The 27,230-nt window shown below is 42.7% G+C and overlaps 2 protein-coding genes across 7 annotated transcripts in view; both read right to left on the reverse strand.

Annotated features, from left to right (window-relative positions):
* Positions 1 to 24,064, reverse strand: LOC310834783 (sulfate transporter-like; the record flags this gene model as incomplete). Of its 2 annotated transcripts, XM_083719110.1 has the most annotated exons (3): positions 1 to 4,765; positions 5,779 to 6,391; positions 23,933 to 24,064. In XM_083719110.1, the coding sequence occupies 2 exons, from the start codon at positions 6,376 to 6,378 to the stop codon at positions 3,149 to 3,151; spliced, it is 2,217 nt and encodes a 738-aa protein (XP_083575236.1). In that variant the 3' UTR covers positions 1 to 3,148. The 2 variants fall into 2 exon arrangements, with proteins under 2 accessions (XP_083575236.1, XP_083575235.1); XM_083719109.1 differs by lacking the exon at positions 23,933 to 24,064 and having other exon boundaries at positions 5,779 to 6,408.
* Positions 16,173 to 27,230, reverse strand: part of SLC26A2 (solute carrier family 26 member 2) — a 20,587-nt gene continuing 9,529 nt past the window's right edge. For all 5 annotated transcript variants that reach the window (XM_083719176.1, XM_083719174.1, XM_083719172.1 and 2 more), the window contains one exon: positions 16,173 to 26,541. In XM_083719176.1, coding sequence (XP_083575302.1) covers positions 25,036 to 26,541 — 1,506 coding nt within the window. In that variant the 3' untranslated portion in view covers positions 16,173 to 25,035. The remainder of the gene's footprint in view (positions 26,542 to 27,230) is intronic.

Consider the following 27,230-nt stretch of genomic DNA (forward strand, 5'->3'; position numbering starts at 1 on the left):
TTGATAGCCTGCAAAGGAATAGGCCTATAGCACATCCCTCAAGCTGAAGAATACTGTGAACTGTAGTCTGAGGTTGCTATGTAGGAATTGCAGCTCTGTGTGGGATAAACAATAGTTCCTAGGATTTGTTGGTGATGGTACTTTAAACAAATGGCAAATATGCAGCCTACGTTGTATGCTTCTAACTACATCAGGAGGGTGACTATTTTCTGGTATGGAAGCATGGAAGGATAAGATACAGTACTGTGCTGATCTTAAGGCCAAAATTCGATTTAACTGGTAAACTGTTTTGTGTGCACTGATCTGTGTAACAGCATAGGTTTGCATTGTGAAAGTAACAAGGGAAGCAGAACCTAGGCCCAACTGGACATGACATTTGTGTGGGTGCAATTAATTCTCATATATATATATATATATATATATATAGAGAGAGAGAGAGAGAGAGAGAGAGAGAGAGAGAGCAGCCACTGGGAAGATGGCTGAGCAACATCAGGACTCTAGAGAGGGATGAGTTCATTGAACTCTTCCTCTCAGTATCATAGGTACAAAAGGCCACCTCTCTGAAGCTGCTATATGCATTTCAAAGGAAGCCTCTATTCCTGTGAGTCAGTTAATGGATAGACAGGTGTGGTAAAATACCCCCTTCTCATCCCACCAGTCCAGCAGTTATTGTTTTAGTAACATACAATTGCCACCATTAGCTTGGCTTTAGTGCAAACCTACACATCTTGGGAACAACAAAATGGGGGTCTATTGGGGGTGGGAAAATGTCATGTTCTACACTCCTGGTGTGACATAAGTGCCACTGTGAGGATGTCACCTGAGCAGGCATAATCTCAGTGAATCAAAAATAGTGAACAGCTTGCAATCATGTTCTTCTGTGACAATGCTAAGGTGTTGTCGTCTATATTAATATTCATATATTCAGTCTCAGTATAATTCCCTTTTTAACTGATAGAAATTAGCACCTTGAGGTGAACGTACTTTATCACTTGTGCTATTCTCCCTTGGGAAATAAATCATGTTCAGATTGTGGCAGAAATATACAGCAATGGTCCTATCTCTGTGTGTTTGCAAAGAAATAAATCCCAATGAAGGCTAAACAATAACTGTTTTTATGAAGTTTAATATGCCCTAAGATTGCTGCTTGGAACAAAGTCCTCACTGTCACTTGCTCTAGATTTTATCCCAAAAAAGATCACTTCCTTCAACAGTTGCTCTGTTAGTGCTATAGATTGTGTTTTTGTGACATACTCTTGCCCTCTGGTGGTCAGTATAAGGTAATATTATTGATGCATCAGATAGTTATGTATTACAGTACTTCGATAATATCCATATTCTGCCCGTCCTCCAGGGTATTTGGGTGGCATATATCTCTTCTCCCCCTCACATCCACCAGAAAATCAAATCCTCCCTCAGCAAAGAGGTTCTCTGGGTAACAGCCAGTCACTCTTAGCCAACACAAGGTTGTTGAAATAATAAAATGGGGAAGTGCCTGCACTGCTTGGAGGAAAGGTGGCATATATATTGTTATTAATTCCTATTATTTGTTAAATTTCCATCCCACCATTCCTTCCAAAAGAAGCCCAGGGGTGTAAAGAACAAGTGATATAACAATTTTAAAAAGGTGTTTAAAAGATCTTTAAAACAATTCCAATAGAGGTGCAGACTGGGAAAGATCTCAGCTTCAAAGGCCTGTTGGAAGAGGAAAGTATTCTGTAGGCACCAAAAAGACAACAGAGATGGCACCTGTCCAATATTTAAGGGGAGGGAATTCCGATGCATAGGTGCCACAACACTAAACACTGGTTTCAATATTGTGTGGAATGGATCTCCTGATAACATGGTATCTGTAGGAGGCCCTCACATGCAGAGCACAGTGATCAACTAGCTATATGAAGCCTGAAGCGATCTTTCCGTTATGCTGATCCCAAACTGTAGAGGGTTTTACACATGAAAACCTGCACCTTGAGCTTAGCCTGGTAGGTAATTGGTGGCCAACGCAATTCTTTGGACAGAAGGGTAACATATAAATGCAATAAATAAATAACATGAAATATACAGACAAGGGTTTTTTTGGTCTTGTTTTTGATTGATTTCATTAGTGCATGAGAAAAGGAAATGAAGTACTGCCAGGGAAATAGATGTCAAAAGATAAATTGGAATGTCTTTTTTAGAAAGTAAAGGAATTCCTCCAGTATTCAGATAGACACATCAGATTGCTAAAGCCTTCTGGTGTGGCTTTGTAATGCCAAGATTCGCCATGTACTCTTAATTTAAGACTGATCACTCTCCCTGGAAAATGATCACCCTTTGCCCTCCCCCAGACACCAATGTCACTCCATTAGTGCTCTCTAGCATGTCTCCATACCTTGCTCATTTTTCTTTTAGTATCTACCCCTGACCAAGCTCTGAGCTTGGTCAGGGGTAGATACTTTTCCTGCACTGATGCTTTTGTTAGGCAACAAGCCACTGGGCATCCATGCACAACTGCTACCAGTTCCCAGTATAACATGCATGATCTGCATGGCAGACTTGGGAATCTGTAGGGTAGCCGATCCCACTAAAGAAAGGCATACAAACTGCCCCTGCTCCCTGCAATGCATCCACTGTAGGGCAGTAGGCCTTGCATCTTGAACTCCGTTTATTTGCAAAGCCAAACTCTGAGGAACTCCTGTGTGAGACAAGCCCAGACATTAAGACTTAACAAAAATGGGACGGATGAAAAGGGAAATAACCTAAAACAAAACCCTACATCTGAAACAGAAAATCATTTCAAACATGTTTCCTTCTTTCACTCTTTAGATCCACCAGATCCACATAGTATCCAAAGGGAGTAAAATATGATTGTTGTCCCTGATTATGCTAGTGGAAACCCTTATGCCATGGCCATGTGGAGTTAAGCCCTATATAAATTGTTGAAATGAGTAATAGTAAATAAAGAGGGACTGAAACCTTTGAGAAAACTACAGCATTATAATGTTGTTACCATCCTGAGTTTAACAGTCCTCTTGAAAGCCTCTTGGCCTGCTGCGAGAAACTGAATGTCAATGTCTTTTTAGGCCATTCACAGCTATTGGGCATGTGCACCAATAAAAATAAGTATGAAACCATTTCCCAGTCTTTGCACATTCTGCTCTATCCAGGCCTACAGTTGCCTCTCCAGACTGGGTGTTATTGAGGTCTCATTGTCTTCTTCAGGACTAAGGAAAGCATCCCCTGTCACTTTGCTGCCCATCTGCTGAGTTTGGTGCTGTTTCTCTGCAAACTGCACAGCAGCATGTATACTGTGGAAGGACAGCAGCTCCGTATCCTCCATCCCAGTAAGCCAACCACCTGCCTGGAGTAGACGCCGCACAGATGGGTTGCAGTTGGCCAGCAGGACCTGGATGCCAATCTTCTGGTAGTCCTGGCGAGTCTCCTTCAGCACACTGAGGCCCACGCTGTCTACAAACTGCATGGCGCCACAGTCAAGGATTAAAGTGTGCATGTCTATGGCTGGGCCAGGAGCATCTGACACCGAAACCTTGGCAGCGTCTCTCTTGGTGCCCTTCAGGCAGTTAAACTTAGAAGAAAAGCAGCTTTCGTTCTTGCCCAAGTTTGCTTTCGCTTCAGCCCGTCGCCGCAGGGCAGCAGCCAGCGAAGGATTCACTCCTGTTTTCTGGAAAAGTGAGCTTTTGAAGTAGTCCTTGTTTGCGTAGTAAAGGGAGGTGTCGAAACGGAAGATCTTGATATTTGCAATGCTGCTGATCTCTTTGTAAGTGAACTGGTCCTCGTAGATTTCAGAGTCGTTCACCTTGCCGAGGAGTGTGGCTCGGGGCCTCTGGGTGCAGAAGATGATGCAGAGGAGGGAGAAGCAGACGCCTATGAGAAGGCCCAGCTCTGTAGTGACGAGTAATGAGGACAGCATGGTGACCCACCAGATCACGGTGTCTATCTTGCTGATCCGCCACATCTTCGGGGTGTCGGCAAATTTCCGCAAGGCCCCCCTGAGGTTGACGATGGTGATCACCCCCAGGATGCAGGTTTGCAGTGAGTAGAAGAGAGGGGCAATCCACAACAACACCAGGAGCAGCACAAACGCAGATACCAGGCTTGAGATCTGGGTACAGCACCCGGTGGATTCCTTCAGCAGGGTCTTTGTCAAGGCTGCGCTAGAGACAAAGCAGAAGAAGAAAGATGGTACAAGATTCGCCATGCCAATGGCAATCATTTCTTGGTTGGCCCGAACTGGGTAGCCATGCTTCTTGCCAAATATTTCTGCCAGCGAGATAGTCATGGCAAAGCCGATGATGGCAATGGGCAGAGCATCAACTGCCAGGTTTGAAAGAAGGCTCAGATCCGGTACAGCAGGTTGCTTGAAACCAGTGGGAATGGAGCCACATATTTTAGATTTGTATCTTTTGTTGAAGTTGAAGAAATATGAAAGCAGGGTCGCCGCAATGACCACCAGAAGCTCCATGGGGAAAGGAGCCTTCATTTTGTCTCTAAAGTAGTTGTTGATCTCCTTCACTGGCACAATGAGGACCAGAGCAATCAGGCTGGTGACTAGGTCACAGATGTTGGTGTTGCCAATGTATCTGAATATGTCAACCCACGTGAAGATAAGAGAGCCCACTCCATCGTGGCGAGGGATTTTCAGTCCCAGCAGAAGACTCATTTGGGAAGTGAGGATGGTAAGGGAGGACCCAGTCACAAAGCCACTCAGGAGAGGTTCCGAGAGATATACGGATATGAAGCCCAGTTGGAAGAGCCCTAGAAGGATCTGAAAGGGAAAGCAAGTGGCATTGATTAATCTGACTGGGTGAAGGTGTAAGAAGCAAAGATCAGCGCTTGCATTTGTTCTCTGCTACTCTGCTTGTTGTGAGAAAATCTCCTGTTCTTGTATTCTGGTTCAAGCGTATACATGTAAAACACTTGCATGCTTAACACCTTCCCCAGCTTAATGTGTGAACTGGCCCCATTGTAAAGCACATGAGCTTCGAGTAATGTGAGCTGATGTGCCCACTCTGCCAGTGGTGTTTGATCTATCTTACAGGAACGTTATCACCTGATGCTATTGTCATGTGCAAACTAGATCCACATCTGTGATCACTCAGAAACTGTAATAAAGGAAGAAGAAGAAGAAGAAGAAGAAGAAGAAGAAGAAGAAGAAGAAGAAGAAGAAGAAGAAGAAGAAGAAGAGTAGTAGTAGTAGTAGTAGTAGTAGTAGTAGTAGTAGTTTGGATTTGATATCCCGCTTTATCACTACCCGAAGGAGTCTCAAAGTGGCTAACATTATCCTTTCCCTTCCTTCCCCACAACTAACACTCTGTGAGGTGAGTGGGGCTGAGAGACTTCAGAGAAGTGTGACTGGCCCAAGGTCACCCAGCAGCTGCATGTGGAGGAGCGGAGACGCGAACCCGGTTCCCCAGATTATGAGTCTACCGCTCTTAACCACAACACCACACTGGCTCTCAATGTAGCCATTCTCTTTGTAACTTCATATCTAATTCAAACTAGAGTTGCATGCAAGTGGCCTCCCTTAGCCACAGAAACCGGAGGGAGGGGGGAGTGATAGGATAATTTCACCAAACTTCTTCAAGAGATGAAGGAATTCTCCAACAGTTTCTCAGGGGTCAGGCTCACCATTAGCCATGGCAGTAGCACAGCCTCTCTTTTTTTGCTTGCTACTTTTGCAGCTGCAGCAATAACTGTGCTGGCAGGTTTGAATATAGAGTTGAAGCACCCTAAACATTAAGAGAGCACTTGTGTTGTAAGGATCAGGAAGGATCTTACCTGGTACAGCCCAACCAAAAAAGTTAAAGCAGTTGCCACAGTGATAGCATAGCAACTTTTGTCACAGACAACTGTCCCATTCAACGTGGCATTCACCGGTATGTCAGTCTCTAACTGGTATCCTGCTAACGTCAGTTGCCGGTTTACGGATTCCCCGATCATCAGGCAAAGGACTCCGAAAGTCCCAATGCAATTGTGGCGTGAGGTAGCCATGGCAAAGTAGATAATGACAGAGAAGAAGTTTGTGTAGAGTCCGTAAATGGGATCCTGACTTGCAAGGAGGGAGTAGGAGATGGACTGAGGGATGCCAACTATTCCAACCAGGAGGCCGGAGATGATGTCCCCAAGCAGTTGTTCCTTGATACTATAGCGGGGAAGCCACTCTACAACAGGGAACAGCTTAATGAAGACACCAAGGACACTTCGTCGGTTGCACCCGGAATTCTCCCTGGCTTTCTTGATGAGCTTCTTGACACTGAGACCCGGAGGTTCATGCTCTTCAAGCTTGACAGGCACATAATGAGAAGATGACTCTGGTGGTGGCATGCTTGGCATATCAATGCTCTGCTTAGGCATCTGGGTAGCAGTGCCATTCTCCATGGCTCCAAGGCAGCTGAAAGAGGGCAGCATGTGCACTGTTAACTGAAGGTACTCCACTCATGCATGATTGCAAATGAATTCTTATCCAGCTAATGATGCACTGTTTCATACTGAGCAAGATTACAATCACAGCTCAGGCACCACCATAAAAGGAACCAGCACTGATAAACCTTTGGTACATAGTAGTCCAATCATTAATTAGTTGAGCCATTAATTATAAGTGAAGGGCCTCTGCAACTGCAAACATTACGCCATTATACAAAAATACTGGCCAGATATATTCACAATGACTATGTACGACACCAGCTCATCTTGTGCTACACAAGTGGTTGTAGGATAATATGAAACAGGCTTTTAAATACCGGTAATCTAAAACTCTCCTTTTGCTTTATCAGTCAGAAACACCTGGAATGTGAACTGACATGCCAGACTGAAGGAAGACTATTCTTGACATTTAGTGATAATAACAACTGGAAAGCCCCTTTTGGAATTTTTGTGTGGAAAGGGGAATGAATTAACTTTGGATGTCTGGGGTTGAAGACTGGGGAAATGTTGCCTAGCAGAATGAGGAACAGCTGGATATTACCTTGGAATACTGCTGGATACCATCCTGGAGTGAACACACCGAATATTTTGAATAATCTTTATACGCATTGTTGATAGAATATCAGAAATCCTATTTATTTATTTCTTGCCTCTCGCTTCTCTCTTTTTCTTCTTTATGACCTTTCTCTTCTTGTCTTTTCTCTTTTTCCTTTGCTATGCTTTTGCTCACGTTTTGTTTTTTTGATGTCCTCTATTCTGGGTTAATGAAGGTACCCACAGGAAGGTGATGGTTGGCAGGTGAAAGACCCTGTGGGAGAGGCAGGGAAGGGAAGATCTCCCAGGGTAGGAGGCTGGGATAAGTAAGGGAATCTTCCAGTGAGAGCTGAGAGGGTCCACCCTTTTCTACGTGAGACAAGAGTTAAGAGCTACCTCTGGGAGACGGCTTTGTATTTTATTTTATTTTATTTTATTTATTTTATTCCCTTTTTCTCCTTTTCCTTTCTTTCTTCTTCTGTTTTTTTTTTTATTTTTATTTAGATTAGTTTTTATTACATTGTATGTTGAAAAGTTTCAGCAAAAATTATATGTAAAAAGAAACACCATTTGGCTCATTTTTATCAGGTTGTGGGGTTTTTTGGTCTCTTGGAATGACTGACATTTGCAAACAATGATAAGTAAATAGTTACTAATAATCTGCCTTATGTAAATATTCATAGTCTTAGTGGACCTTTTTGTAATTATTAGATTTTGGATTACTTGTAAATAATAAATATGCAAAAATCATAATTTATGGTTAAAGAAGTTGGCACGTACACAGTTTTTCTTGTATGACTATATAGAAAACCTGCAAACTTTTTTTTTTTTAAAGTGCAACAAATATCACTTTGGATGCTTACTTCATCAAAACATATAAAGTGGTATCTCGGGTTACAGACGCTTCAGGTTACAGACTCCGCTAACCCAGAAATAGTACCTCGGGTTAAGAACTTTGCTTCAGGATGAGAACAGAAACCGCACGGCAGCAGCAGGAGGCCCCATTAGCTAAAGTGGTACCTCAAGTTAAGAACAGTTTCAGGTTAAGAACAGACCTCTGGAATGAATTAAGTTCTTAACCCGAGGTACCACTGTAATACAACTCATCCATTATCTTAAGGTCTTTCTAATAAAACAGAATCACTAAGACACACTTTCTAAAAATAAAATGTTTAAACTTCTACTGTCTGCTGCAATAAAAAAATGTCTCTTTTGTCACTCACCTGGAGCCACCATTATAGTGGACAGCAGTGTATACAGTATATACTGGGGGAGGAGAGACTTTTAAAGAGTGGGTGGATTGGAAAGTACTATACACATGGTAAGTATTATTGGTATAATTCACAGATTCCCAACCCTGCTGAGTCGGGGGACACATCTGGAAATGTAAGAATCTCTTTGGCTCAACAAAATACGCATTTCACAGAAGAAAAGCTGGCAGTGCTCAGAACCCCTCTCTCAAAACAGCAGGTAAAACCTCTACACACACCCAAAGCACCTTCCCCAAAGACAAAAATAGGGACAAAATTGAGGACAGTGTTTTACCAGGACAGGTACCAGAAATCAGGCAGTGCCTCTGGTAAGTAGTCGGTTATACCTTTCTTCTCAAATCACCTCTAACCTTCAAGCCCACAAGCTATCTTGTCCTGGTGGGGGAAATGAAGCACTCAAACCTCCAAACCTGCAGTGTTTGCTTCCTCCTCCTCTCGAACTGATCCCCAATTCCAGCACAAGAAGACAAGTAGAATTGGATCCCCTTCATTCGCCCTTTTATTGCAACTCCTGCCCAGCCACTCCAGAGGTATATTTTGAAAACAAACACCACTTAAATAGAATATTTTTTTATGGGAACCTGAACTATACCTATCATTTATGATTTCAAAAGTTTAAACAGTGGTGGATGATAGGACTGCCATGCTCTCCTGAGCTTGTTGGCTAAACAAAAGGGAATTGCTGGCGCTCAGGCTTCACTTCCCATGCACCTTATGCTGGTCCACTAGCCAGCACACACGGACTCAGTCTGCAACCAGTGCTAAGCCAAATCATGGTTTAGTGAAAATGTGCAAGGGTGTGGGTTCACGGCCCTTTAGATCTCATACCCAGCTGCAGGAATAGGGAACATGTGGTCCTTCAGATACTGCTGGGACTTCAGTTCCCATCAGCCTCAGCCAACATGGCCAATAGTCCACTGTGAAGGGAACTGTAGCCCAACAATAGGAGGGGGGCCCTCAGGCTCCCCACCCATGTCATACTGTAACTTGACCTGTAGCCAAGCTTAAAGCATGAAATAGCAACATACTACCTCCCTTTTCCAGTAGTGATGTATGGAAGTGAAAGCTGGACCATAAAGAAGGCTGATCGCCAAAGAATGGATGCTTTTGAATTATGGTGCTGGAGGAGACTCTTGAGAGTCCCATGGACTGCAAGAAGATCCAACCTATCCATTCTTAAGGAAATCAGCCCTGAGTGCTCACTGGAAGGACAGATCCTGAAGCTGAGGCTCCAATACTTTGGCCACCTCATGAGAAGAGAAGACTCCCTGGAAAAGACCCTGATGTTGGGAAAGATGGAGGGCACAAAGAGAAGGGGACGACAGAGGACGAGATGGTTGGACAGGTTTCTTGAAGCTAGCAGCATGAGTTTGACCAAATTGCGGGAGGCAGTGGAAGACAGGAGTGCCTGGCGTGCTCTGGTCCATGGGGTCACGAAGAGTCGGACACGACTAAACGACTAAACAACAACACCTCCCTTTTCCTCCCTTGTTTCCCCCATGTCAAAGTATTAGTTGTAAGTTTCATGGGGTAGATCCACGCACACTGATGGCAAATAAATAAATCACATAGGGCAAACTAAGGTTTTAGAAGTGGTTCTTCGTAGAACCAGGATTGTACGTGGGGCTCTGAATTTTCCATGACTTCATCCATAGAGGACAGAGAGGGATGTGCAAGTTTGTGTAGGAACTAGCCGGCGGTACAAAGGTTAATTTTACATGAATTGTTCTGTCCATTATTCCTCTGGCCCCACCCACAATTGGTATGTCCCCACCCCCAAGCTACTCAGAAGGGAGTGCAGCCCTCGGCTGCTGAAAGGTTTTCCCCTGCTCTGTGGTCAGCATATTGTTTAGACAAACATGCTGCTCTGTGGTCAGCAATTTGACCAGAGGGTTCCTTTGAGAAGGTGTTAGTGGACCGAAGTCCTGGTGCCATGAATGTCACACTCTAAAACCCTCTTTTGCTCCTGAAGAGTGCAATTGTAGACTTTTGGGTCTCAAATTTCAGCAGTGCCCTGGGTTACACCAAAATTTGGTGTCCCCCTCCCACCTTCCATTCTGCATCATAGCTGTGGCACCCCCTGTGATGCCAAGGTTCCACACCCAGTGCAATTGAACCGGTCGTGTTCCCCTAAATCAGGGGTCTGCAACCCGCGGCTCCGGAGCCGCATGTGGCTCTTTTACACCTTTGCCGCGGCTCCGGGGCGGATACTAGCGAGGGGAGGAGGCGCATTGTGCGCCCTGACACTCCCCACTGTGACGGGCACTGTACTGGCTGTGATGTCGCATGGGGGCGGTGCGTGCGTTAGTCACGCACTGTCCCGACGTCACCTTCCCACCCGCTGTCAGATCGCGGCTCTGGAGATATATTTGTTTTAAATGTCGCAATGGTTTTGCGGCTCCCAGTTTTTTTTCTTCTTCGGAAATGGGTCCAAGTGGCTCTTTTTGTCTTAAAGGTTGCAGACCCCTGCCCTAAATCCACCTCTGAGGAGGGGCAAGCTGGCAAACACTCAGAGACAGCCTTCAACCAGCCCCGCCCCCAGTTGCTGACCTCTGACATGCCTACTTACATCATTTGCACAAAGCAAGATGATCTCAGTTTCCTGAGTTCAGGTAGGTAGCTGTGTTGGTCTGATGCAGTCAAAACAAATAAACAAATTAAAAAATTGTCCAGTAGCACCTTAGAGACCAACTAAGTTTATTCTGGGTATAAGCTTTTGTGTGCATGCACACTTCTTCAGATATTTTTTAATTTGTTTATTTATTTCAGTTTCCTAAGGTTAGGCTCAAGAATGTCTGGCACATCAGAACTATTGGCCAACAGAAGCCACATGACACAGATCACTCCATAAATGTAGAATAATAAATGTGTTTTTTTAATATAACAGGGTTCTCACACAAGGTTTTCACACATACCTGATCCTATAGATCAGGTATCTTCAGCCTGTTTTCAGACCCAGGACCCTCTTTTAACTCAACCATGCTTTTGAGGAACCATTTCTTAATCTTTTACAATAGATTGGCATGATGGCAGTGCTCCTGTTGCGGCCCACCTTGGATCAGGCCAGGACCTACTTGCGGTTCCTGATCTACCAGTTGAGGACCAGTGCAATAGATTTAACTTTACAAAAGCTAGTCAAAGGTCAACAGTGTTATCTGTCATCAAGGAAATGTTTGTTTTCAGGGCAGTCTTTTAAAATACTGCTTCTGTGTAACCAGTATAAACTTGCTAAACGATGTAGGTTTCCGTTCTGAAACAAGTTGGTGCAGCAAAGAAACTGGTACCAACTTGAGCATGACAAGGTGAAAGATAGGACTCACTTGACAAAGTGTCTTCTTCAGTGGTATGTTTGGAAATATATTTAGAACAAGCAGGTGACTCAGCCCATTAATGCTTTTGCTCCCTGGGTTGGGTAGTGATGAGGACAATTTATTATTATTATTATTATTTATTGAATTTATATAATGTCCTATACCCGGAGCAGTTCACAGAACAAAACCAAAATATACAACCACAAAAGATATAATCAAAATAAAAACAACCACCCAATAATTCTCGCCACCGCCAAAAAACCCCACATTTAAAAAGTGCATAGGATGTCAATCAAATCAACCAAAGACCTGATTAAAAAGGAATGTTTTGCCTGGTGCCTAAAGGTGTATAATGAAGGTACTATGTGAACTTCCTTGGGGACAGCATTCCACAGATGGGGAGCCATTGCAGAGAAGGTCTGTTCTCGTGTTGCTACCCTCCAGACCTCTCAAGGAGGAGGCACATGAAGAAGGGCCTAAGAAGGTAATCTTAAGGTCTGGGTAGGTTCATATGGAAAGAGGTGGTCCTTGAGGTATTGCAGTCCTGAGCTGTTTAAGGCTTTATAGGTCAAAACCAGCACTTTTAATTGGGCCCAGAAACTAATTGGTAGCAGGTGGCGCTGTGGGTTAAAGCCTCAGCGCCTAGGACTTGCCGACTGAAAGGTCGGCGGTTCGAATCCCTGCGGCGGGGTGCGCTCCCGCTGCTCGGTCCCAGCGCCTGCCAACCTAGCAGTTCGAAAGCACCTCCGGGTGCAAGTAGATAAATAGGGACCGCTTACCAGCGGGAAGGTAAACGGCGTTTCCGTGTGCGGCTCTGGCTCGCCAGAGCAGCGATGTCACGCTGGCCACGTGACCCGGAAGTGTCTCCGGACAGCGCTGGCCCCTGGCCTCTTGAGTGAGATGGGCGCACAACCCCAGAGTCTGTCAAGACTGGCCCGTACGGGCAGGGGTACCTTTACCTTTACCTTACAGTCGGACCAGGATTGGTGTAATATGCTCAAACCGTCTTCCTCCGGTGAGCAACCTGACCACTGAATTCTGCACTAGCTGAAGTCTCCAAACCATCTTCAGAGGCAAGCCCTATGTATAATGCATTGCAGCAATCTAACCTTGAGGTTACCAGCGCATAGATGACAGTAGTTAAGCTATCCCTGTCCACAAAGGAACACCTGCATACCTGGATAACAGGAGACAGGGCAGGTGCACATCTAACATACTTCCCCTGTTGAAGACTGACAAGTTATTTGTAGAACTTTATTTAAAACCATCACTTTTACCATCTTGAAACATGCTTATCATGGTGAACCTTTTTGGCCTGGCAAGCCAGCTAGTTATCTGTCTCCGACCCTATAGGCCAACATCATTGTCAATCCAGTCATTTCTCCACCTGTCCCACACCTGATGTCACATATTATGTCAAGTATGGGGTAGGTAGCCATGATTGGGGGGGGGGAATGGCCTCATGGGCAAAAGATCTCTGTATCTTTGGTATCTCTCCCTAATTAAAAGCAATGAAGTTCTCCCCTTGGTCCTTATGTCCATTTTATCTAGACATATAATTTGAACCTGGGATTGGCCCTTTTTTCTCCAGCCCACACCTTTGTACAGAAAATGGGACAAAAAGCTGATGTTCCCCATTTAGCACAAGGCTGGAACTGTTAAGGCTCCCATATAGCCACAAAAAGGGATGCGGGTAGCGCTGTGGGTTAAACCATAGAGCCTAGGACTTGCCAATCAGAAGGTTGGTGGTTCAAATCCCTGTGACGGGGTGAGCTTCCTTTGCTCGGTCCCTGCTCCTGCCAACCTAGCAGTTTGAAAGCACGTCAAAGTACAAGTAGATAAATAGGTACCGCTCTGGCGGGAAGGTAAACGGCGTTTCCGTGCGCTGCTCTGGTTCGCCAGAAGTGGCTTAGTCATGCTGGCCACATGACCCGGAAGCTGTACGCCGGCTCCCTCAGCCAGTAAAGCAAGATGAGCGCCACAACCCCAGAGTCGGCCATGACTGGACCTAATGGTCAGGGGTCCCTTTACCTTTATAGCCACAAAAACCCATTGGAGATGCCAGATGTCAAACTTAGTGTAAAGGTAATCGAGAGTAAGGGTAACTCAGGTTAAAAGGCTTCTCAAGGTAAGGGTGGCATCAACAAAGCTGTCTCAGTATAGTCTGTTTTGTAATTAAGGGGTAAAGTTCATATAGGCTGCTTATAGTAAAAATAATACTATGTTGATCCATACTACTACAAACAGGGCTGGCCCCAAGATAAAAATATGCCTAGGAGGGGCCCTGTGGTCAGCTTTGCAAAGCCAACTAGAGAGTTTATGGGGCCTGGCACTGGTGTGATGTTGGAGACCCTGCTGTTGCCCTGTACAAGGAGCCATGCATGTGTGTGTATATCAAGCTGGGGGCCTTGAAGCCAATATATGATGTGCTTCATTTTTTTTCTTACATGGAGATAAGGGAATAGGGACCGGGTTATATCTCTCCTGAGCACCTCCTCCAGATTCCAACCCCCTTCTGGCAGAACTTCTTTGTATTTCCTCTTCTTCTGGTTGTGGCCTGCTGCTGGCCTTCTCCACTACTCACTCAGTAATGATTCTTTCCTTAATGCCTGGCTTCACATTACTCCTACACCTTTGCCTGTGGCAACTGCCATGGGAAATAATTTTCCAGAAATCTTAGGTGGCTTTCATTCACCTTGGGTGGTTATTGATGCACACAAGATTCTTGCTTTGTGAAGGCCTGGGGCAGCTCAGCGCAGTACAGACACTTCCTGTTTGCCACCCTGGCTCAATGTGGGCAATAGATTAAAAAAAATCACGGCCATTGAGCTCTGCTTGGTGCTTCCCACACTCCCTGGGCAACCACCCATCTTGCCCACCTGACTACAAGGACTTACACCAGTGGTTCCCAATTAGCTAATTACTGAGGACCCCCTATTTTTCAAAAGCCAAGCCATGGATCCCCTACTTTTGAAAATTTTGATAATTCTATGGGAGTTATCTGTGCAAAGCAATTTTTTGAATAAAATGTGGGGTAGACCCTAATAAGCAAAAGATTTTAGGCATACTAAAAAACAGACCATAAAATTTATATTACCATGAAAAAATGACAAAGACACTCAGAGTTTCAGGGGCTTGCAAGCACCCCAGGGCATTTTTCCAACAGAAGGGAGGTATAGAAATTTAATAATAAAGAAAAATAATACTTTGTATTGTATTTGCTCAAAGTGCGGCGGGGTGTGCTCCCGCTGCTCGGTCCCAGCGCCTGCCAACCTAGCAGTTCGAAAGCACCTCCGGGTGCAAGTAGATAAATAGGGACCGCTTTCTAGCGGGAAGGTAAACGGCGTTTCCGTGTGCGGCTCTGGCTCTGGCTCTGGCCAGAGCAGCAATGTCACGCTGGCCACGTGACCCGGAAGTGTCTCCGGACAGCGCTGGCCCCTGGCCTCTTGAGTTAGATGGGCGCACAACCCCAGAGTCTGTCAAGACTGGCCCGTACGGGCAGGGGTACCTTTACCTTTTATTTGCTCAAAGTGGGTTTTTTATATGGAAAAAATACCCAGGTATGCAAAGGAAAGGGAAAGGGCCTTTCCCAAAGGATTTTACATATATTTAAGGGACACGGATGGCGCTGTGGTCTAAACGACCGAGCCTCTTGGGATTGCTGATTGTAAGGTTGGCAGTTCAAATCTGTGCAACATGGTGAGCTCCTGTTGCTCTATCAGCTTCTGCAGTTTGCAAGCATACCAGTGCAAGTAGATAAGTAGGTACTGCTGCAGTGGGAAAGTAAATGGTGTTTCTGTGCGCTCTGGCACTCATCACAGTCCAGAAGCAGTTTAGTCATGCTGGTCACATGACTTGGAAAGCTGTCTGTGGACAAATGCAAGCTCCTTTGGGCTGAAAGCGAGATGAACACTGCACCCCACAGCTGCCTTTGACTGGACGTAACCATCCAGGGGTCCTTTACCCTTAGCTTTACCTACCTACATATATTTAAGTGCACAAAGCATCTAGAAAGCCTGTGTGTGTGCAAAAGCAATATTGTCCATATTATTAAACACCTAATATGGGATTTGTGATGTCACAGAGATTAATTTGAAGAAATTTGGGGAGTCAGTATATTTGAATTAGTCTTATGCCCACTGGGGAATAATGTTACTAATTAACTGTGCATAAATTCTGTGTCTAAGAATATTATAGACTAAGGGTGCTTCCAGATTGCCACTATTTGAGGGTGGGATTCCATCACATCCTAGCAAATTCAGGCTGCACCATTATTTTTATGGTTGAGGATTGGTTTTCAATTGTTTTTGATGTTGTAATCTGACCTGGGAACCTGATAGTGAAGGGCAGGTAAATAATAATAGTAGTAGTAACAACAACAACAACAACAACGATGATTTGGAGCTCTTGTGAAACAAACTGGCTCCTTCCTCCAAAGACTGGGTGTTTGCCACCTAACCTCTCAGCAAACAATTCAGGCTTGTCTGAAGCAGCCTAAATGTGCACACCCTTATTCTGCTCTGTATTTGAGCTGCATATCAAAATTGGTCATGTCACTATGGAGGTTATGCAGTTACTGAGTTCTTGATATACTCAATAGAACAGACAGCCAATGGAGAAGTACAAAAACACATTAACAGAGTTATAAAATATATTTTAATAGCAAAAATATTTACAAAGCAATCTTATGAAAATAGATACAAAATTATTATTCTGCTCGAGACTTTTAACAAAAGACGCTAGTATTTTATCTTAACAGCTGGAGCTTAACATTATAGGAAACATGTTTGCACACACTTTGTGATTATTGCTTTGTTTTGTATTTTTGTACTTTGATAAGTCTTTCTCATATAAAAAAACATATAGAGCTACCAATAAAAAGCAGTCATTTCACAAAGCCATATTTGGTCACAATGCTACACCAATAGCAAATTTGGTTTTTTTAAATTCCACAAGACGTTCCAACTTAGTGTTTTCTGGATAACATAGCCAAGAGATGTAACCAAGAATAACAACACTTTGATATTGCATTTAATTCACATGGTGGGTACGTGTGTGTGTTTGTGTGTACTCTGACAGCCCTCCCACCGTAATCCTTGCAGCTCTGTGATAGTGTGGTGAATGTGACTTGGGGTTTGTGCAGATGGACAAGAATGCAGGAGACCAAGTTAATATCTCTCCCATTGTCTTCCTATTTGCTATTTGTGCTCACAAATGCCTGTTACTTTCTGGTGGCTCATTTGTGTAGCAGAAGTAAAGAAAGAGGGGCATTTTCAGATGCCGGCAAGCCCAACTCCTTCTCATGGTATAAGCAACCACAAGCATAGTCAGACCTAACTAATTAAAGACATCAGTGAAGAGGGAAAAATACCTCCGCCTGTATTTATAGCCAGGAGCTACTGGTAGTCAAAAGGGAAGGATGTAATAGAGGTTCACTTAAGTGATTTTTGTATGTATAGAAACAAACGCTCAAGGCCTCAAAACAATGACGATTTCTCGAACGATGCGCAAGGAAAATATAACATTCAAGTAAAGGAGATCTCTTTGAAACTCTTGGGGGATCATTCATCTATACTTGATATGTAGGTATATACATATAGTGTCTGTGTGTGTCCCAGTTATTTGTTAGAGTAGCAAAGTGATAAGACTATAACTATGTAAAGTACAAAGATCCAGTTCCCATGATGCTTTTTGAGATTGGCCTTATTATGTTTTTTCTTTGGTTTGGAATCAGTGCTTGAAATTTGAGGCAGGTACCTCCTTTTGTAATTAAGTGACTTGGCGAACAATGGAAGGTGTTGGGGCGGGGCCTGTGGATTTCACTAAGAGCTCCCTCTAATTCGAGGATCTCTTAATGAGACAACTTGTCCATTTACTCCCGGGGTGGGGGGTGGGGGACGGACAACACAGGATGGTTCCATTTGATCTACTGGAGCAATGCCAGAAGAACCACCAGTCATTTCTTGGAGTATCATAATAAATAATGGCTGATGAAGAGCAAACAGGAAGAGTGTTTGCTAAGCTAAGCTGCACACAGGAACAAATATCACTCAAGAAAAAGAAACTCTCTCACAAGTCTCTTTCCGTTTTCAAAAACACCTTCACAATAAAATCAGATATTGAGAAAGAAATCTATATTGTGCAATAATGCATCTCCATAAAAATATCCTTAATATTTTTGTTTCATAAATATTTCACATACAACTCTTCAGTTTAGAGGGGGAAATATCAAAATCCCATTATCTTTGATAGCATGAAAATAATGTCACACACACAATACTAAGCCGCTGGAAATTTCAGAGCAAGTATTTGCATAGCTCACAACTGTTCTTCTAAAATGACACATGCACACACAAATCTCTGCCATGTACCCTGAGAAAACAAAAGATTTATTTCTGCCAGACCTTTCAACTCAAGGTATCCTATGGCATGTAAGTGAATAGCCCCATAAGTGTTAGAGGGCTGATCGATTCTTTATTCATTTTCACTATGGTATTTCTTTTAAAGGAAAGCCTTGGGACATTACTTTAATTTCAGAAAGCTGTGACCGCTTAATACAGATCATTATAACATTTCACATTATGGATACTAAGCCAGTAATTTGTCTTGAATATTCCAGATGCAAAAACAAAGTCGGTTTTCACCTTAGAGTAACATTTGAATTATGATTGGATAATTATCTTCTAATGGTTATTGGGATGAATACTTCCCTGTTTCAGTGAGTAGAGATATTCCATAAGAACATTTCTGAAGGGGTCCAATCAACACATCTACTATATTTCAGAAAGGACACTAGTTTTTTGAACACATGGTTGTTAAACAGTCTGTTGCATACTGATAACTTAGATCTCTGAGGCCTACCAGGAAGTAGCCAGTAAATGTCACAAGGCCATGGGGAAGGGTTATGTTGGTCTTAAGTCAACATAGCAAATAGACTTTGGATTGGTTCACATGTAACACTAAACCAGAGTTTTGTATTACACAACCAAAACTCAAGCTCACGGGCAGTATACTGTAGTTTGCCTGATAACATGTAACAACAAACTATGATTTGCCACAAACTAGGAAATAACAAATTGAGCCAAGTGTTAAAGGAGAGAGACTAGCAGTAGCAAAACATTGTCCTTGCTATGTTTGAACTGAGGACTGAGAACTTGAGTGCTGCATAGTATCTCTTTTGATTTCATTGTGATTATCAATGCAAACAACTGAGCAACTGCTAGAATCTTATAGAAAACTTTGTACAATTGTTATGGAAGACAACTGAGGATTTTCAGTAACTATTGCCCAGGAGGATCATTATATTTGTGAAGAAGAACTTGGCAGTGCTGTGGATATTCTGTAGAACTGGCACCCCATAAAATCAAATTTTCATTTTTGTTCAAAAGAGAGATCTATGGCTGCAGTTCAGGCAAAGCCTGATAAAATCTCAGAACCCAAAGAAAGCCCTGATCAAGTTTCTTCACTGTTTAGGGGCCTACTTAGCCTTTCCCCCTTTGTGTGACTCGCACACAAAAAATGAAAAATAAAGCAATTTTTAATATATTTGCATAGCTGCAAGATTTATACAAGTTACAAAATTTAGTATGTAATGGTGCAGTTTGGGTTACTTTGGTGCATAAGCTCGATTACTATTCTCAAAAGCACAGAAATATCCAGGTCCTAAGGCTTAAAATGATCATCTATTATTTTGAAGTGAGATTTAATTTCACACTCCTTAAGAGGCTTAGAGCTTCATAGTAATAGGGCATTACGGGCCCTTAACAACAATGTGTTGTAAAGCAAAAGCAAAGCACGCCATTGGCAATCTTCCACACTGTAAAACACTAAGCGCTCAAAATGAGAAAATTCTAAAACATCCCTAAGGGCCAATCCTGGAACTCACAAGGGAAAGAGAGCTGCTGCTTCCTAATGTTTCCTCTTCCTGGGAATGTGTAGTTTAACACAATGTGACATCACATCATCTCTCTGCGTAAGGAAACTCACAGAATGACATCACATCACACATTGGCCACATTTGCATGTTACAATGAGTGGGAATCCCCCCCTTTTTTTTTTTTTACTTATAATGGTTTCTTGCAGGGTTTGGCAAGCTTTTAAGGCCTGTGGGCACATTTACAAACTGGACAAACTGTCACAGACACCACTCTCACACAATAACCAAGCATGTGCTGAAACTTATTCCACTGGATGCAACAGAATGCTGCTTCCAAGCCAAATATCAGCAGGGGGAGGAGGCCCTGTGGGTGCCACGGAAAGCTTCTGTGGGCACATTTGGACTCACAGGTGCTGCGTTAATAACATCTGGTTTATTGTGAATGAGCAGTGTGTTGGCACATGCTACCCAATTGCTGCCACTTGGCAGAAGTAAGAGAAAAAGCAGGAAAACCTGGTATGTCCAAACCAAAGATCGTTGTCTGTTAATCTCCCACTTAAGCCATGATTACTAGTCAATGTTAAACCCTGGCTCATTGTGGCAGGTGTGTTATGGGACAGAAGGGATAAAGAAGCAGAAAGGTAGCCGCTCCTAATCTTTTAGTTCCAGAAAAATATATACTATGATTGCAACTTATGCACGTTTTAAAATGTGCGACTTCAACTTTACGCGGTTGAAATCACACAAATGATATGCACAGAAGACAGAGAGCTCCTTCTTGCGCAGGGTTTTCTCGGAACAGAAAGAGGTTTTAAACTCTCAGTCTTGCTTATGGGGCTCTGGGAGGCTCTCGCAAAATCCCACGGGAATTCAGATGACCCTGCAATAGCATCTCGGAGAGAGCATCCCCAGAGCCCAGCGAGGAAGGTGAAGAAGAACGACCAGGGGAGGGGAATGCTGTCAACTGGAACCACTTGAAATGAGCAGCTTGCTAGGCTGTTCTGCCTTCTCTCCCTTCCTCTCAGGTCAAGGTGGTTCTTAAGCAGCCAACACTTGGGGCAGGAAGCATACACCACTTTGTGCAATACGTTGTATGTAGCAGAATACAAAATAATATAATATAGCATCATCAATTTGTATAGCATGAATTAAGTCACAGAGCATGCCCCTTTAAAAGTGCTTTGAACTGTCCCCAAATAAAAAGATATATTAAACATAGAAAGACATAACAGCTCCATTTACTGTCAAATATCATGCCTTTTTGGAAATATGCTACCCGCTGTTTTTTTTTTTGCTAAAAAAGCAAACATAAAATGGCATTAGACACACAATGTAACTAAAAATTCTGTTTATGTGATTAAAAAGAGGAAGTGTTTCGATCAGGAACAGTTGCATGCACACTTCTAAGTATTTATGCTTAGAGTCTTGTAAATGCCCGATTAAAATTAACACCACAGTAACTTACTAAAATTGCACACATAGTTCAAGAAGTAAAATCTGTTAAGTTATTAAATGCCAGCACTTATGGTGCATTAGATACATTAAGAGCAACAGAAACTGCTATAAACAGCAGCTGTAATATGAGAAAAGATAAATTAAGAGATATTTTAAGTTTATAAGTGAAGCTCTGTGGATATTAATTTCCATAATGCCCTGCTGTTAAAATACAGAAAAGTGCTAAAAATGTAATACTTCTTGTCACTCCAGCTGGCAAAGACCATAATAGGACCTTTTGGCATTAAAAAGGCTGAAGTCTCAGCGGGAGAAATCTGTATTGTTCAATTAAAAGTTCTTCTGCTTGATGATAACTTGCATATTGTTGAGCAGATTGTACAATCTCATACACAAAATCTGGCTCTGTAAAGGGAATTGCCGCATCAAGTAGAACTCACATGCAAAACAAGGCCATGAAGTCAGGATCAACAGCTCCAATTTACGTCCAACAAAGCCACATTCGTTTGGCCTAGAAGAAGGAGCTAAACTTTGAAATAGGAAAAGCAGCCCTCTCTATCTCGGGATGGGAAAGGTTACCTCTATGCCAACTCTTTGAGACTAAACCATGATGCTACATACAGATTGATAGCAAAACAAACTGAGTTCAGCAACACTGCAGATTTGAGGGGAAATGAAGAGCCTGTCAAGCTGTTCATTTTTTTTAGCTGTGTTAATTCTAATATATGGTGGTCTCCTAGAATTTTTTTTAACCCAAATCAAATCAGGACATGCAGCACACTTAACTGGGACATGTGGATCATCATAATGAAAGTAATACAGTCAAGAAGGAATGGAAGCGCTTGAATGATTATTTAGAAAGACAAGGTTCTAATGTAAAAATTTGGCTGTGTCTAGAATGACCTTGTGAATGGAAAAGGGGAAATATACATATATACAGATGTATATATTAAGATGAAAATAATACTGAAATACAGATAAAATGTGAAATGTGAAAGGAAGTGCTGTGAGAGTGATGGAAGTCTATTATTATTATTTTGTAAAATAGTGTTTATTGTATTGAAATATTATACTTTTCTTTATTCTTTTACTGACTACTTTTCTTTGCATTTCTTTTTCTTTTTTGTTCTCTATTTTTTCTTTCTTTATATTATTCTTTATGTATGGTTTGGTATTGATGTATTGACTTTGCAATAAAAAAATTTACATTGAAAGAAAGAAAGAAAGAAAAATTCCACAAATTTTAATGGAATTAATGTTGAGAGTTAAATGAAATACATCAACTGTTCTGCTGGACTTCTTTGCTCCTGAATGCAGTATGTAAACCTGCAGAGCACCTTTATGCAGTGCTGGATTTAGGGTGGTGCAGGCAGTTCCCCTGCATAGGGCACCAAGCCAAGGGGAGAGCAACAACACCTCAGTTTTACAGGTATCTACACAAAGTTAGGCCTGGTCAGATGGGCAACTGAGTTGTGAGGGGGGGGCAATTTAGGGGGGTGCCACATTTTGCCCTCGCTCAGGGTGCCATATTACCAAAGTCCAGTCCTGATTTATGGAAGACAGGTGCACTACTGACTTGAAACTACTTCTCATCTTAAGTTTCAGAAGTTACTGGTGCACTCCTGCATAGGATTCTCACGCTTCTATACAAAGCATGGGAAAGAGTCATACATATTATACCTGTTTCCACAAAGCGACTGGCAAAATACGCTAACATCCCTTGGAGGAAAATATCTCAACTTTGGAATTCCTGTCTGCAGTGCAGCCATAAAAGAACAACTCCACTGTTGGGAAAAGGTCACAATCCTACCTTAAACACAAAACGTCTGTATGAATTTGGTATGTTGTGTATGTGTTACTTCTGATTTTTTATTACAAAGCCTCCTGAAGGGGGAGCCCCTATGACACAGAGATCGAATAACTGATGTTTCCCTCACCAAGTTAACAGAAATTATATTCCTATGAAGAAAAGGAAATGGTGTCACAAGAAGGAACTGTCAGCATCCACAGATGGCTTTCCTAAACCACTTTAGCCCTTTTTATCTCAGGGGAATTAAGCCAGTTGGCTACCCAGCTTCTGCTTAAAGAGCTCTCATGAGAATCCATCAATACAGTCTATTCCCCTGCTGAAGAGCTCATACCATCAAGAAGTTCTTCCTAATGTTTCGTCTACATTCTTTTTCTTGAAATTTGAACTTCTTGCTTCAGGTCCTACCCTCTGGATGAATAAGTCTGCTCCATTATCTACACAACAGCCCTTCATGTATCTGAAACTGGCTATCATAGAACCGCTTAAACATCTCTTTTCCAGACAAAGACACCAAACTCTTTCAATCTCTCTGCAGAGGACTTGGTCTCCAGGCCCTTCACCATCTTTGCACCCTTCTCTGGACATGTTCATTTGTCAAGATCCCTAAATTGCGGTGGCCAGAACGAGACACCGTATTTCAGGTAATGTCTGGACAAAGCAGAATAGTGCAACCTACAACTATTTCCACCCCTTTTGAAGAAGGGGAACATGTCTCCCTACCTATTTTCTTGCTCACTCGAATGATTCCTAATTGTGCCTTCAATATCTCTCTTTTAAAATTTTCTTCTCCTCCAATATGTTCTAGCCATGGGATTGTACCTGGTATTTCTCTATACTAGTAGAAATCAGAACAGCTGACTATGTTCAGCTTTCCCTTTCCTCAGTCTCATGAATCCCCCCCTTTTTTTTAATTATGCAGGATTATCCTCCCTCCAAAACAAAACAAAACCCCTCATTGCAATTGAACATGCATATTCCCAATCCAGTATTTAAACAGCTCCACCACCACTAACACGTGATGGAAATAAATATTTAACTTAAAAGTGGCAGGGAAGTTTTTTTTATTTCATTCTCATTTGCTTATATTTTACATACCTAACCTGCAAGAACTTGGAAACAACCAACTGATTTTATTTCTGCAAAGACATTTGGCTCATGAAAAATAAAAAGTGCAAAGAAACTCTATCCTTGTAGAATTGTTTACTTTATGCATTATTTAATAGCAGTTAACTGACAAAGAAAAAAGACTACTTACAAAATGTCCTGTAACCTGCTCTGATTACCCTGCAGCCATCATCCATTGGTTTTCTTAATAGAAGGGCCACTGCTTTATTTACCAAAGGAATGTCTGAGAAGTTGATTAAGTATCCAGGTTGTTTCATACACTATGAATGACACAACCAGAACCCTCAGTTATGAAACAGCTAACAACATGTTCTTTCCATTGTTTACAGTCCTAGTAAAGGCACTTATGATTGGCTTTAAACAGCAGAAAGTTTTGACCATTTTCTTATCAACAGGTTAGAACAGGACACATATTTCCCCCCCAGTAACTTATCAGACAGATCAAGGGGTAAGTCAGCAAGCAACTGCTCTCCCCAGAATGATTAGTTGAAAATACAAATTTGATCAAATGGCACAAGCTTAGATTTTAAGGTAAGTGAATGATACGAAGTTCCCTATTCCATCTTCCGCCTTGCTACTGCCTGGGCCCCCTAAAAAGCCTCCTCACAGTATCTGGGGATCCTCCTGAATAATGTGAGAGCCTGCTGAGGGAGGGGAGAATCACCTCATATTGGGCAGATTTCCACTCAATCTTAAAATATTCTATCCTTCCCCAGCAGCCCTCAGTACCTCATCTACTTTGTTCAGAAGGGGCTCCTGACCCTCTGTAGATAAGCAAAAAGGACTGAAAACCTTCCTTCCATTAACTTCCTGTTGTTTAGGATCCAAACCATATTTATTATTTCAAGGCGGGGGGAACCACCCAGAATGGCAGCACTATTTTCATACACCAAAGTGGGCTTCAAGGCGAGGTGAAAAATTGGGGACATGAAAACACTAAAAGGAGAAGGGGGTGTGACTATGAGGCACATCTGGTGTTAAAGAGTATTTGTTCTGCTTGTCTGTCACGAGAGCTTGTAGACATAATAATCCACCTTGCCTCTCACCTTCTTAATGTTGTGTCCAACAGAGCAAAATTAAAGCATCAAAACTTCTTGTATGATCCCACACCGTATGAATAAAATAATTAGCCCTTTACTTCTGTGCGAGTGTATGCCCAGCATCATCTCTCTCACACACAAGTCTGCCATTACCTGAATTTGGCTAATATTCACCATTCACTCTTTAGTGAAATTAGCTTTCGGAGGCGCAGAGTCCATGCTTCCCGTGAGCACAAAATGCGTATTCCACAGCTTGGTGCACACTATGGAAGAGGAATTGTTCCTCCCCCTTTTTAAGGTACTCCCCTCGGTCTAGGGATTCCCTCACAGAGGGACTGCACTGAGCCAGCAGCACTTGGATGCCAATTTCCCCATAATCCTTGTGAACCTCCTTGAGCGTGTGGATCCCTGCTGTATCTAAGAACTGCACCGCACAGCAGTCAATCACTATAGTGTGAAACTCCAGTGGGTGAGTGACAAGCTGTACTGAGACCTCTGCCTGGTTTCCGTTGGCATTGGCCATTTTCTCACTAAGCTTTCGCTTTTCCGCTTTTCTCTTTGCTGCCAACTCCCACAGAGGGTTGACTCCAGTCTGCTTGTACAGCATGGACTTGAAGCTCTCTTTGTTAGCGTAGTAGATGGGTGCTTCAAAACGGAAAACCCTGATCCCTGGTTTCATCTGAAGGTTCCTATATTCAGGAAGGGGTTCATAGACTTCAGATTCTGGCACCCAGCCCAGTAAGTGCCCTTCTGGTCTCTGCGTCCTCACAATGACACACAGCATTGAAAAGCAGACCCCAATCAGAAGGCCAAGTTCAGTACTTATCAGTGCTGAAGATAACATGGTGACGAACCAGATCAATGTGTCCACTTTGCTTAACCGCCACATTTTGGGCAGGTCACTGAATTTCCGCAAGGCTCCTCTGAGATTGACAATGGTAATGACCCCTAGCACACATTTCTGGAGGGAATAGAACAGGGGAGCAATCACAAGGAGGACTAACAAGATGACTAAGGCAGTCACCACACCGGAGATCTGAGTCCTGCAGCCTGTCGACTCTTTGACAAGTGTCTTGGCAAGGGCTGCGCTAGTAGTGAAACAATGGAAGAAAGAAGGGATGATGTTGCAGAAACCAATAGCATACATTTCCTGGTTGGGTTTAACTGTGTAGCCATGCTTCTTGGCAAACATCTCAGAGAGAGAAACTGTGATGGCAAAGCCAATAATGGCTATGGCCACTGCATCCAGAGCCACACTGGGAATCAGACTCCAGTCTGGCGATTGCGGTGGCAAAAACCCAGTAGGAATATGCCCAGAAACACTGGAGCCATACTTCTCTTTTAGCTTCCCAAAATGAGATGCCAGTGTGGCTACCACTAACACCACCAACTCAGTGGGCATGGGTGCCTTAAGTTTGGATTTGTATCGCTCGTTCAGCTCTTTAGTTGGGATAAGAACAAGAAGGCACAAGCAGCTGGTGATGAGATCGCAGAAGTTGGTCTTGTGGATGTTTCTGAATATGTTCATCCAAGTGGTTATCAAGGAACCAATGCCGTTGCTACGGGGAATGTCTAAGCCCAAGAGGTATTTGGCTTGTGAGGTAAGGATGGTGAAGGAAGCACCTGTAACAAATCCGCTGAGCAAGGAATCAGAGAGGTACACAGAGACAAAGCCCACTTGGAAGAAGCCCATGGCAACCTGAAAAGAAATGCACCAAAGATCAGAAGACAATTTTGCAACACAGGATGGAAGAGTATGACTAGACAATGCATACATTATTTCAGATGAAAGTATCAGTTCATAACTATCCGTTATGATGGGGGACCAGTTAAAATTGACTTGTGTTTGTTTCAAGTTCTTTACAGAATTTCTTTCTCTTTTTGGCTTTTGTTTATTAACCTTTTTGGATTTGCAGCTTTTCCTCTTTCCAATATTTTACTTAAAAATTTCAAAAAAGCACCATGTATATGGGGCAAGTGTGCACATATAGGTATGCACATGTGCATATTAAATTGGGGATGATGATTTTCTTGTAAGGAATGCATTTTATATTATTTATTTATGTGTGTCTTTACAGTGTTATTAAATATTAATCTGAGTTGTCTGATGCCACAACAAAGTTTTGACTCTTGTGATGAGTTGGCTGGCTCAAGCCTGTGTTAGACCTGAGGATTTGTGGTGGTTAACCCGTGTAATGAAATAGTCTGGGTATGTGGATTTGTTGGGCGTGTATGCTTCCATTTTAGGATAACCACTGCTAAACATTACAGCCAAATCCCAAACTGTGGTTAATCTTAAATTTGGTTTGTTGAAACAAGTCAGCTACTTAACTATAGTTTGAAGTTGCCGTGTTTCAACAAACCATAATTAAAATTTGTCAGTTTGTT

Source organism: Podarcis gaigeae (genome assembly GCF_964106915.1).
Source record: "Podarcis gaigeae genome assembly, chromosome: 2".
NCBI lineage: Eukaryota > Metazoa > Chordata > Lepidosauria > Squamata > Lacertidae > Podarcis > Podarcis gaigeae.